This window comes from Myotis brandtii, unplaced genomic scaffold, assembly GCF_000412655.1.
Source record: "Myotis brandtii unplaced genomic scaffold, ASM41265v1 scaffold510, whole genome shotgun sequence".
Lineage (NCBI taxonomy): Eukaryota > Metazoa > Chordata > Mammalia > Chiroptera > Vespertilionidae > Myotis > Myotis brandtii.
In genome coordinates this window covers 132358-145497 of record NW_005369443.1, presented here as the reverse complement: position 1 = coordinate 145497, position 13140 = coordinate 132358, and the positions used below count along the sequence as shown (strand labels likewise).

General features: G+C 47.6%; 1 protein-coding gene across 1 annotated transcript in view; it reads right to left on the bottom strand.

The window, feature by feature from the left end:
• Nucleotides 1-13140, bottom strand: part of HIP1 (huntingtin interacting protein 1) — a 140189-nt gene that overhangs the window by 18196 nt on the left and 108853 nt on the right. Inside the window, exons 7-13 of the mRNA XM_005877193.1 lie at nucleotides 13034-13095; nucleotides 7852-7992; nucleotides 5154-5211; nucleotides 2130-2205; nucleotides 1908-2048; nucleotides 1350-1447; nucleotides 320-398 (exon numbers count right to left, since the gene is read on the bottom strand). Coding sequence (XP_005877255.1) covers nucleotides 320-398; nucleotides 1350-1447; nucleotides 1908-2048; nucleotides 2130-2205; nucleotides 5154-5211; nucleotides 7852-7992; nucleotides 13034-13095 — 655 coding nt within the window. The remainder of the gene's footprint in view (nucleotides 1-319; nucleotides 399-1349; nucleotides 1448-1907; nucleotides 2049-2129; nucleotides 2206-5153; nucleotides 5212-7851; nucleotides 7993-13033; nucleotides 13096-13140) is intronic.

Genomic DNA, 13140 nt, shown 5'->3' with positions numbered 1-13140 from the left:
CTGCAAACAGCCATCAGAGTTGGAAGTCAAGCCTTCTTATCACCATTTGAGAACAGGTCTTTCTCACTACACTTCACAGCCATTTGGTGATCATGGTTATCTCCGAGGGACACTGGCGCTTGGCTTCAATGCTATTCTCAAAGCCAGGACAACAGAAATGCATTACAGTTGAGACCATGGGAAGACCAGGTCCTCTGGCTTTGACATTTCTACTAATTAATCCCCTTTAAGATGTGGTCTAACAAGTATCGATGTGAAGAAAATTTAATATTAAAATCCGTCCTGCTCTGGTGAAGCCCAGAAACAGATCAGAACCCACTCTTACCTCAGTCTTCATGTTTTCCAGCTGTGCCTTCAGCACACTGATCTCTTGGTACAATTGATCAATTAAGTGGCCCCTGTGAACAGACGGAGAGCAAGTTTGCTTCTACTGTGCTCCTACCCCTCTCTTTTTAAATGTAAGCTGGGAGATCAGGGGAGGAAGTTAAAAGCTGGTGTTGCCCTGGCCAGCATGCTCAGTGGTTAGAGCACTGGCCTGCACACTGGAGGCTTGCCAGTTCAGTCCCCCTCAAGGGCATGTACCCGGGTTGCAGGTCTGATCCTGCTCTTTTAAATGCAAGCTGGGAGATCAGGGGAGGAAGTTAAAAGCTGGTGTTGCCCTGGCCAGCATGCTCAGTGGTTAGAGCACACTGGGGGGTTGCCAGTTCAAGTCCCCCTCAAGGGCATGTACCTGGGTTGCAGGTCTGATCCTGCTCTTGGTCGGGGTGCATGCGGGAGGCAACCAATTAATGTGTCTGTGTCACATCAATGTTTCTCTCTCTCTCCCCCCCTCCTCACTTCCACTCTCTCTGAAATCAATGGAAAAAATATTCTCACTCCGTGGGTGAGAATTAAAAAAAAAAAAAGCTAGTGTTAATCTGAGGACAATACTTTGAAATTCCATAAATTTTACTCTAAGACTGTCAGTATTATCAGATACTAATCTAACACCCATGGGTCCCCTGTTATTTCAGCATCATTTGATGTTCCTTTGGATTAAAGGGGCCAATATTTGAAGGTCAAGACATTTCTCTAAGAAGCCCAAGCATCATTAAGATGTAGCTGATGTAGCTCAGTTGGTTGAGAGCTGTCCTGTGCACCAAAAGGTCCCCAGTTGGGGTGGTTACAGGAAACAACCAATCGATGTTTCTCTCTCACAGCAATGTTTCTCTCTCTCTCTCTCCTTCTCTCTAAAATCAATAAAGACATATTTAAAAAAATAAAGAATTCCTCTTTGGTTAGGTGTGGCGAGTCAGATCATGGCTTAACTTAGTTTCTGTGTCATCTACATTAACCCAGCTTGGACTCACTTCTCATCCTTGTTCACACCGTTCTGACTGTTGAAATTGAAGGGATCACTGCTGAGCGAGCTGCCAAAGATGTCATCAAACTTGTTGTCAAATAAACTCTGCAGTGGCCAAAGAGGATTGAGAACAAAGTTAGAGACCCAGAGAATGCTGGGTGGGGGGTCAAAGGAGTGACACCTAAGAATGGGCCCTATCTTAATTTGGTTAAAATCTACTGATGTTCCCTCTTAGGGACCACAGGGCAGGGTGCGCAGTCTAGGTTACAGCCTGGGTTAGAAGGCGTTGTCAAATAAACTCTGCAGTGGCCAAAGAGGATTGAGAACAAAGTTAGAGACCCAGAGAATGCTGGGTGGGGGTCAAAGGAGTGACACCTAAGAATGAGCCCTATCTTAATTTGGTTAAAATCTACTTATGTTCCCTCTTAGGAACCACAGGGCAGGGTGCTCAGTCTAGGTTACAGCCTGGGTTAGAAGGCAGTGAGTGACCAGAGCCCTTCCTGGCCTTTTCCCAGCACTTGGGGTCAACAGGAAGAGCCAAGTTTCTCTCCCAAATGGTCCTCACCTGCTGGGAGGCATCCATGTCCATGAGGTCATCCTTCTCCAAGACGGGCTCGCTGTCAGGGGACGAGGCCTCGGCTGGGATCACCACCACAGGGCTGATGTGTTCCGACAGCGCAGAGGCTCGTAGGAAGTTGGGTGGGTTCTGAAGAGGGAAGACACATCCTCAAACGTTGTCATTCATTCGATCTGCCTCTAAAAGAGCATCCTGGCCAGGTACACTTACCTCCGGCAGCTGAGGGATCTGAATGAGCCGCTTGAAGTACTGAAGGTTGCTGGAGCGGTAGAACAGATCTTTCAACCTAGGGATGGAGGAGGGCCCGAGGGGGCTGGGGTCTTCACCAGCCCCGGAGAGGAGGGGACAGTGCAGCCACCCAGCTTTCCTCGTGTGCCTGCCCAGGCCAAAGGCACAGGCTGTCAAGGAGAGAGCCTCCACGGGGCAAGGATTCAATTATGACGCTATAGAGAAAGAGCATTTATAGCCAGCCCTCACTTACCTGGTGGTGAGGAAAGAGGAACTCAAACGACAAAATCCTTTACAAGAGTAGATAACCCCTAAACTAATTTCTGCACCATTGTAGAGTAGTTTATTGATTTTTAGAAAAAGGGAGAGGGAGGGAGGGAGAGAGAAACATTGATGTGCGAGTGTAACATCAATCGGCTGCCTCCTGCATGCTCCCTACCATGGACTGAGCCTGATACTTGGGAATGTGCCCTGACTGGAAATTGAACCAACAACCTTTTGGTGCCCAATGAACTGAGCCACACCAGCCAAGGTAAGGTAGATCTCATTTTAATTAAATCATCTTGTGTTAGAGCTATTTGTTATCTTCCCAATTAGACAATCAGGTTCTAGAGAGCAGAGACTGGGCCCTGCTGATCTAGGTTTACCACAGTACCAAGCATAGAGGAATTATTTAACAAGTATTCATTGGGAGAATACTGTGGCCTCATCTTGGATGAATATGGGAATAAAGAAATCATTTTTTTCCCTTCATCCTCAAGTCTGTATTTTGAATCTAAACATTGAAGGACAAGAAAGCTGAGAGCACCAGGCATATTTTCTGAGATGGAAGAGGGCATGGATCTCAGCACCTGCTCCCTGCAACACAGAATTTTCTTCAGCTTAGCCCAATAAACTAAATCCCTGGGGTCTCATGACAGCCCTTCAGACCCCACGGTTAGGACCGTCCCTGTGACGTCATTGCTGCTTTCCCAGAATTAGATAGTTACACCTCAGAGAACCGCTGTGCCTGCTAGAAGAGACAGTGAGGTGGATACTCATGGGAGATGTTTTCATAAGCTAGAAAAAATTAAAGGAAATAAAATCACCTGACTACACGTCTCCTTTCTGGGATGGAGCCAACAGTAACAGTCTCTACTGCTTTCAAAAGCTACTGGAATTTAACATTCCAGGAAATCAGCCCTAGGGCCTGTCTCCTAGGGTTTAGTAAGCCATTTGTTATAGAATAAACAGATGAGGCTTTTCAACTGGAACAAGGAAATCAAGAGGTTAGTACAACCCTGAACTTGTCCTCTGACTGCTGCCTGGGAACCAGTAGCAGGAGAAGCCTAAGCCTGGGATTTGGGGGGAATGCTCTTCCTGTTGTCAAGGCTGAAGACATTAACAGGAAAAACAAGGGTGTCAGAATGAACCCTGCTACGCTGATTCCCTTCCTCGGTTCTTTTATCTCCCACTCCATTCCTTCCCCTCTTCCTGGACACACTTAACTGAGAGATGAGTTTTACTTTTTATCTAGCTACCAATTTTCTTTTCCAAACGCACCAGAATAATTAGCCTCTCAATCAGACAAGCTCTTCTTCTTCTAGACTAAATAGTTGACTTACTAGCTCATTAATTCATGCAAATATTTATTAAACACTATATGCTTAATTGTTCTGTATCAGCCGATAGGGATATAATAGACAAGACAGTCAAACAAGAAATAAAGTTGTGATAAAAACGATGAAGGAAGTAAACAGGGTGCTATGAGAGAGAATACGGGGGGTGGGAGGGATGAGGTTGGAGGATCAGGAGATGGGGACTACCCAACTCAAATAAGGGGACCAAAGATGGCCTGAGAGCAGGTGACCAAGGATGACCTGAAGCTGGTCAGGCTGGGCAAAGAGAATCCCCAGGAGAAGGAATAGTGTCCCCAGGAGAGGGAACAGCAAAATGAAGCCCCCGAGGGAGCACTGCACTGAGTCTGTTCCAGGAACTGGAGGAGGACCCTGTGTGGCTGAAACAGGTTGAGCTCTGGAGACAAGGTCAGAGACGGCAGGCAGGCATCAGCTCATGCAGGGGTCTTGTAAAGTAGAGCTTGGCTTTTATTCTCAATGCAACCAAAAGCCATTGAAAGGTTTTGAGCAAGGGTTTTTACATTTTTACAAGGATGTTCTAACTGCTGGGTGAGGATAGTATTGCAGGTGGGCAGAGTGGAAGTCTAAATGGGAGGAGATATGACCGGAGCCAAGATATATTTGTAGCTTGTGAATATTTGAACCTGTGAATGGATTTGGATATGGGGGATGAGGAAAATGGCGAGTTCTGCCCTGCAGGTGTGGCTCAGTGGTTGAGCATCAACCTGTGAACCAGGAGGTCACAGTTCGATTCCTGGGTTGCGGGCTCAAATCCCAGTGGGGGGCGTGCAGGAGGCGGCTGATCAGTGGCTTCTCTCTCATCATTGATGTTTCTATCTATCTCTCCCTCTCCCTCCCTCTCTGAAATCAATCAATCAATCAATCAATAAATACAAGATGAGCTCTAAATCTCTGGCCTAAATGAATGACGGCAGTATTTACTGAGATAGAAAAGACCAGGGAGAAAATGGTTCTTGGAGGAAAACCTAGAGTTCGGTTTGAAATTTAAGTTTAATGTATAGATGTCACATAGACAATGTGGCATGTGAGACTGGAGTTGAGAGGTAAGGTTCTGCTAGCGATACAGATTTGGGAATTGTGAGCATGTACATGGTAAAGACCACAAGAACTTAGGGAGAAGAAAAAGTGAAGAGGATGAAGCCCTGGGCATGAAGCAGGTGATGAAATCGCCTTCTTCTGTGTGCTTTTATGGGATTTATTAGAGAAACAACAGCTTCCCCAGACACTGGTAGGCTTGCCACCCCCCTAATTCTTTTTCTTCACTTTATTGCTTTAAAATACCCTCATTCCTCAATTATTTTAAAGCAAATGCTCTTGTATGGATTGACTCTATGCACTCTTTTGATTCACCTTCATTTCCATCACTTACTTTGTGAACTGCTCCATGAAACGGTCCCGGTGGCCTTGCAGGGTGTCAGCTGGGAGACCTGGGAGAAATTGTAAGAGTGAGAAGGATGAGGAGGACCAGCAGGCAGGTCAAGCCACAGGGGACCATCTCTCCTGGGGCTTGTGGCCAACCCTGCCGGTGGGCATTCCTGGCCTAGAGCTGCCCCAGGACGGGTATACAAGGAGGCTCAATAGGACCAACAGGGAGTCTGGGTGCTTATCCTGCAAATCTTTCCTTCTGTTCACTCCTAAAGTGCAAGCCATGCTGGACACAGTGGACTGGAAGCTGTGTCCCTGACCATGGAAGAAGCAAGTGTTGACCTGGCCAAGCAGCAGAATGACCACAGCTGGCCCCAGAGAGAGGGGGATGAGGGTTCTTCCCAGAGGTGTTTGCACTGGGTACCCTGGATGAGGGCCAGTGCAGACATTAGTCTGGAAGAAACCCATAGAGCCTGCCTGAGAGGATGCCTGTCAGAAGGAAGACCATGGACTGAGACTCGGAAGATTAGGCCCAGGGCCCACTTGGTTCTGCTAACGCTGTGATGTGGGACAAGCTGCAGCCTCCTTCTGAGTGGGTTTTCTCTACGGTCCTTTCGCCTCACAGGATGTGTGATTCTGTGTATTTCAGTTATAGAGCACAACTCAGCCTTTTATTTTTTTTGTTTTATTTTTAAAATTTAAATCTTATTGACTAGGTCAGTGGTCGGCAAACTCATTAGTCAACAGAGCCAAATATCAACAGTACAACGATTGAAATTTCTTTTGAGAGCCAATTTTTTAAAACTTAAACTAAATAGGTAGGTACATTGTTATTAACTTAATTAGGGTACTCCTAAGGCTTAGGAAGAGCCACACTCAAGGGGCCAAAGAGCCGCACGTGGCTCGCGAGCCGCAGTTTGCCGACCACGGGACTAGGTGATCTATTCATTTGGTATAAAGAGGTAGTACATGTATAAGGTCTGATAATCCAAAATGGAAGAAGTATAGAGGGGGTGGCAACGGCACTTTACCTTGGTGATCTGTCTCCCAGAACCCCAGTCCAGTCACGAGAAAAGTGTCGGACTCAAATCGAGGGACATGCTACAAGATATCTGACCAGGACTCCTCAAAACTGTCAGCGTCATCAAAAACAAGGGAAGTCTAAGAAACTGTCACAGCCGAGAGGAGACTAAGGAGCCGTGACTGAATGGGACCATGGGCAGAAAAATGACGTTAGGTAAAAACTATGGAAACCTGAAGTAAGTATGGACTTCAGTGAACAGTAATGTATCAATGTCAGTGCATTAGTTGTGACAAATATATCATACTAATCTAAGATGTTGACAATAGAGAAAACTGGGTTGGGAGTATATGGAATTCTGAACTACCTGCAACTTTTCTGTAGATCTAAACTATTCTAAAATAAAATTTTATTTTTAGGAAAGTATATACTGTATAGAGTGTCTCTCACTCTTTTTCCATGCTACCGAGTTCCCGGAGGCCATCCAGGAGGGTCTTGTTTATGGCTTTGCCTTTAATGAAGGCCTTTAAACCCAAATACTTAATTACCTGTCTCTTCTCATAACTCACCACTTTATAAGAAAGTGGGGATGTTCTAGTGCAGCGGTCGCCAACCGGTGGTCCGTGGGGTCCGAAAGGTTGGCAACAGCTGTTCTAGTGGGAAACTGGGTCCCCTAGCATCTTAGAAACAATTACAAGTTCATCTATATTCAGAGCTTCTAAGTAACTGCCCACTTTCTCTTGGAATTTAGTCCAATCTCTGCTCCCTGCAGACATGCCCATCTGCTCCAAAGCCCTTCTAATCCTTGAACATCGAATTCCAACCTCCCTTCCACCAAAACCTCCCGGATTCATCAGAGTAATGCTGGCTCCCTCGTCCTAAGTAACCAGACCCAGTCCTTGTCAGGGACCACAGTTCCAGAGTGCCCCTGGTCCGAGAATTCTAAAATACACCTTGCTAGGACCATTTATGTCTTGATTTTTCTTGGTTTCCATCACCCCCACCTTCTGCATGTGTATACCCCTCACTGTGGCCACCTTGGTGTGTGGCCCGGGCTACCCCCACATCAGATTCATCATTTTAAACCAAAAGCACATGAAGGTATAAGAACTTCTGCAGGACCTGTAATCTCAAAAATCGATTCTGCAAAAGCATCCCAAGGATCTGTGGCTAGGTCAAGACCAGCACTCCATTTACTTGAGCAGCTGTTTTATATTTTATATTTCTCTCTAAAATTCCATTTGTACAAAGAGACTGTGTTGATGAACACTTTGAAAACCACTGCCTTTGCTGCTTTCGGTGGTTTCTAAAGTGTTCATCAACACAGTCTCTTTGTACAAATGGAATTTTAGAGAGAAATATAAAATTTTTATATTTCTCTCTAATAGTCTAGGGCCAGGTCTGTCATCATTTGTGTGGTTCACAGAATACATGACATGTATGGATGAAGAGGAGGTAAAGCCAGGGATGGAGGGAGAGGACCATCCTGGGACACCACTGTGGAAAGCCAGGGGCTTCGCTGGGCACACCAAAGCCTGCACCCTGCTCTGCTCAAGCTGGCTGTTTGGAACAGAGGCTGAAAGCTCAGGCCACTGAGGAGCTGCATTTCTGCAGGGACAGCCTCAGGCTGAGCTCCTCCTTCCAGCCAGAAGCTCAGAGAAGATCTGGCCAGTGTACTCACAGGAGTGGAGTTTGAAGAGAAGCTTGACAGTGTAATCATAGAGGTGACTGCAGTCCAATATGACCTGGATCAGCGGGGCGAGGCGGCACTGCCCAGCTGTCGTCACAGATACAGAGCGGGACATGTCCAGGGAATTGAACACTGGAAAATAAAAGAAGGGGGAGAGGCAGTGGAGCTAGGAAACTACAGGTGACTTTCTCAAAGGGCAGAAGGCAGGGGTCTCACATACACTGAGGACCTATTCTGGGCATACACTATCGTATTTAATGCACTTAAACCCTACACCGTTTCTACAAGATAATTAAAAGTACCCTGGTACACAGATGAGGGAACTGACGGTAAGTGACTTGAAAATGGTCCCAAAGCCAAGAACTGATTTTAGAAAAAAACAAACAAACTGGTTTTGCTGAGAGGTGATGAGTTAAAAGATAGCGCCTGTGTGGCCAGCAATGGCCGGACCAAAGCCTGTGCTCTCATAAGCCGAGGTGCTCATGTCATGAACAGGTGAGCTCTGCTCTTCTGTGCACAGCCCTGTGAAGCCGGGAAAGAAGGGATTTACCCAGAGCCTGGTGGAGCACCTCGATGAGGGGGATCCCTCTTAGAGGAGCTTTGTGGTCTCTGGCCAGGCTGATCAGAGAGACTGACAGATCATTTTCCAGCTTCTGATTTAATGGTAATGAGGAGACGGAACGCCTCAGCTCTATGGGACATCAGAATTTCAGGACTGAAGGGGTTGCTGAGATAGCCAATCCTGCCCTTCCTCTCACGCATGAACAGTCTGATGGTAGTCCTGACCCTGAGAAGCAGCCAATCTGGTGGTGGCAATAGTTAGTTAACATGTGGGGAACATATCAAACATGGATCAGAACACGAGGAAGGGAATAAGTCAGCCTTGGGTTCCTGGTGGCTTGCCACAGGGTTGTTGGGGTTTTTGCAGCAAAAGGGGGGATGTGCCAGAGCCTTGAGTGATGATTGGAGAGCCTGCAAGAACCCAGGCCAGGCACTGGGAGGAGGATGGCCATCAGGATCAAAGGCTGATGAGGTCCTTGGAGCAGGTCAACAGAAGTTCTGCCCTGCATTCTCCCAAGCTCCAGAGAGCAAGTTGCTCCCTCAGTGTCTTGCTCCCAAGACCCCTCCACATTAACCCCCTGCACTTGCTCCTAAACCAAGCAACGAGATGCCTGGTTGTCGACCCTCAGCACAAACCAGTGGCCTGGGCCCATGTCCTGTCTGCAGTGGCTGCCCACCACCTTCAGAACTACACACATGGCTGGCAACGAAAGACCTTCTCTGCAGTCCCTCAGTGAGTGGGGCTGCCCCGGAGGAAAACCCAGAGCTGCTGTGCCTGGCCTGCCCGACTGTACTAATCCCTGTTAACTGGCTTGGTCTGGCAGCTGGGAAAAAACCCCAAACGGTTCTAATTAAAAGGCAGCTTTTCTTGACACAAATTAAAAGCAGCTGTCACTGCAAGGCGGCCATCCTCAATTCTTCTGGCTTGCTTAGGCTCCACTCTGGCAGGGAAATTACAGAGTGCTCCACCTCCAGGCCTAACGCTGCTTTCTAGGAATGCCCATTGGCATCCAGGAACATCTAGACTCGCAATGTGACCATGGACACGTTACTCAACCTCTCGTGCCAACAGATGATTTTCTATAAAATGCAGATGGTTCTAATAGCACATACTTCATAGAGGTCTTGTAAGAATTAAATGAAAATGTTGTGGAAAGTGTGTAGTACTGGGCAGTGGTTCTAAACTTTGGCTTTGAGATTGATTAGAATCATCTGGGGAAATTTAAAAACTACTAATGTCTGCCTGCAACTCCCCCACACCCTCATTCTGTTTTATGGGTCTGGAGTAGGACTGGGCATCAGTAGGTTTCAAAAGCTCCCCAGGTGATTCTACTATGCAGCCTGTCAAAAGCTGTATTTTCTAGCTCAGTAGTTCTCAAACTGTAGCAAGCATTAGAATCACCTGGTAACACTGGCCAGTTGAATTCTGTGATGATGGAAGTGTTCCAAATATGCCGTCCAATATGCTAGCCACACGTGGCTACCGAGTGCCTGAAATATGCCTAGTGCAACTGAGGACCTGACTTTTTTTTTTAATATAGTTTTATTGATTTCAGAGAGGAAGGGAGAGGGAGAGATAGAAACATCAGTGATGAGAGAGAATCTTTGATCAGCTGCCTCCTGCACACCCCACACTGGAGATCGAGCCTGCAACCCGGGCATGTGCCCTGACTGTAATCAAACCGTGACCTCCAGGTTCATAGGTTGACCCTCAACCACTGAGCCATGCTGGCCGGGTAGGACCTCACTTTTTAATGTTATTTAATTATAATTAATTTTATTTTTTAAAATATATTTCATTGATTTTTCACAGAGAGGAAGGGAGAGGGAGAGATAGAAACATCAGTGATGAGAGAGAATCTTTGATCAGCTGCCTCCTGCACATCTCCTACTGAGGATGTGCCCGCAACCAAGGTACATGCCCTTGACCAGAATCGAACCTGGGACCCTTGAGTCTGCAGGCTGACGCTCTATCCACTGAGCCAAACGGGTTAGGGCTAATTGTAATTAACTTAGTCACACGTGGCTAGTGGTTGCCATACTGGACAGTGCAGACCGGGGGGCCTTGTTAGGACACTACTTGCTGGGTCTCAGTCCCAGATCTACTGTGTCGGGTGGGACCTGAGCATGTGCTTTTCCAACAAGTTTTTTAGGTGATGCTAACGCTGCTGGTCCAGGGATCATAGTTTGAGAACCACTGTAAGTGCTCAAAATAAATGTTAACTGTAACTGGTCCATCTCCCAGAGCTGAAAGCCAGCGGCATCCTCCTGAGGGTACCGTTGGAACCTCACGGAGTCACAGACCAGGACTTAAAAGCTGGAGAACTTCCTCCGACACCACCTTCATGGCTTTTGTGTCACACAGCAGGTGAACAGGGACAGGGAAGGCAGCAGGGGAGACAGGCAGAAGAGGGCTCTTGATTCCAAATGAGGGCTCTTTCAGGGACGAGAAGGCCTCCAACATTTACCTCGGAAAGGTTGTGCCGACTCGGGTAGCTCTCCTCTAGAAAACTCTAAGTAGCTAATCACCTGATAAGCCCAGAGCATTCAGCCAGATGCTGTCACCATGTTATGAACTCTGTTCACCTGCTGTTTCTTCACTGCTGCTCATCTAAGGCGAGCATCCTTGAACTTTGCTGTTGAGCGCTTGCTCTAGACCAGGCACTGGGCTAGAACAGAGATGAGTAGGGCACGGTTCCTGATTCTGAGGAGAAGCTCAGCATCTAGTGGTAACAATACAAGTGAACAATGCAGATAAGAGCAGCCAGGTACCATGGGAGGTGGGAGCAGGCTGGCCACCTGGGGTGCGGCATTTGCCTGCACCACTTACTCATCCTCCCAGCCTTGTCACATCCTGGTGGGAGTTACCACTCCTTCGCTTACTCTAACTCCAACCGTTTGCCAGTGACGGGAAGGGACAGCCCCAAAGGCTGAAACATTTGCCTTGTTTTCCCCACCCACGACTGCAGTGGCGGGCAGACTGAGAAGAAGGCCAGAGCTCCTGGAAGAGAGCCTGGGTCAGCTCAGTGGCAACTTCTAGGCTGACTCTCCCCAGGATGACAATCCCTAGAATATCACTCATACCTGCTTTCAATTAAGCACATTCCAAAGCTGAATGTCAATGAATTCTGACTTATCCACCCAGGCCCTTCCTGCCCAGAGCGCAATAACTGAAAGTCAGCCCCAACAATGTGTAGTTGTTTGTATACATTTATGCAAAGATTTCTAATGCATTAAGAAAAAAAATTCGCCTCTACACCATTTCTCCTACCTTGCTGGGAATGCCTTACAGCAGGGACTGGATTTTGTTTCATTTTTACTCCTCTATTGACTTCTGTGGGAGACTCTGCTCAAACAGGTTGCTAGTAGGCCCAGTGCCTTCTTATTTCTTCCACAAACCATAGTTTCCATCTGTTTCTGGTGTTCCTCTGACCACATCCTGCACTGAACTGATTAGTCAAAGTATCAAGGCGTTTGCTGCCCTGGCACAGGCCTGGCACAGCTGGACTTAACCGGCCAGTTGTGATTATTTGCTACATAGATGAACATACTGCAAAAAGCTGCAACTTAGGGTGAGAGAGTTTCTGTCTTTCATGAGAATCAAAGCCCCAGGAGTGGCCTACATGCCCAAACGCTGAGGTCGCCAAGCTTGTGCACACATACTTGTGCTTTCACAGAGCTGGACACTTGTCACAGAACCCCCTGAATCTCAGAAAACTGGCTCTTCCATTCCCCAGCGACAGAAGGGAGAGCCATGCTGGGAAGTGTAGGGATGAGAGCACACAGGAGACAAGGGAACCAGTTGCTTCCCTCTCAAGTCTTGGCAGGAAGTGTTAGGGGCTGACAGCCTAGAGCAGTGATGGCAAACCTTTTGAGCTCGGCGTGTCAGCATTTTGAAAAACCCTAACTTAACTCTGGTGCCGTGTCACATTAGAAATTTTTTGACATTTGCAACCATAGTAAAACAAAGATGTATATTTTTGATATTTATTTTATATATTTAAATGCCATTTAACAAAGAAAAATCAACCAAAAAAATGAGTTTGCGTGTCACCTCTGACACGCGTGTCATAGGTTCGCCATCACTGGCCTAGAGGCACCAGAACTCTCAGCAGGAGGGAGCCCCAGGGCTCCCCCACCAGGGGATTAGGACTTCTCACGTGGCCTTCGGTAACAACCCAGCTCAACCTGGCTACCGACCAAACAGCAGACAGCAGCCCTTCTGACAGAAATTGAGCCCGAGTGCCAGCCTGGCTGAGCAGCAGACAGGGCTGGCCAAGGACCAGCCAATGTTGGGGCCATAGTCCATGGGCTGTCAAAGAGGTCAGACCCGTCTTTGGGCTCTTGGAGGCCTGGACTTCAGGGGTGAAGCCAGTGAGCTGGGGAGTGTGGTCATCCTGCTCAGATCTGAAATCACCGACTCTGAAAACGCCCCAGAGCTTCAGCCCCTCTGTGCACGAGGGACGGAGAGCCTGCATCTTCATGCTCCTGAGTCTGTGCTGTGCAGCCCGTAGGGAGAGGCGGACAAGCCTGGCTGGTCCAAGTCGGGAACAAGCCTGGGAATGAGGCAATTCCCATGGAAGCCCGGGCCAGATGGGAGGGAGAGACTCACCAGTTTGGAAGAGGTTAAGTTCACACTCCAGGTAGTCGAACATCTCCACTGTTAGCTGAAAACTAGACCCAAGAAGAAAGAGAGCTGATGCTCCCAAAGCGAGCACT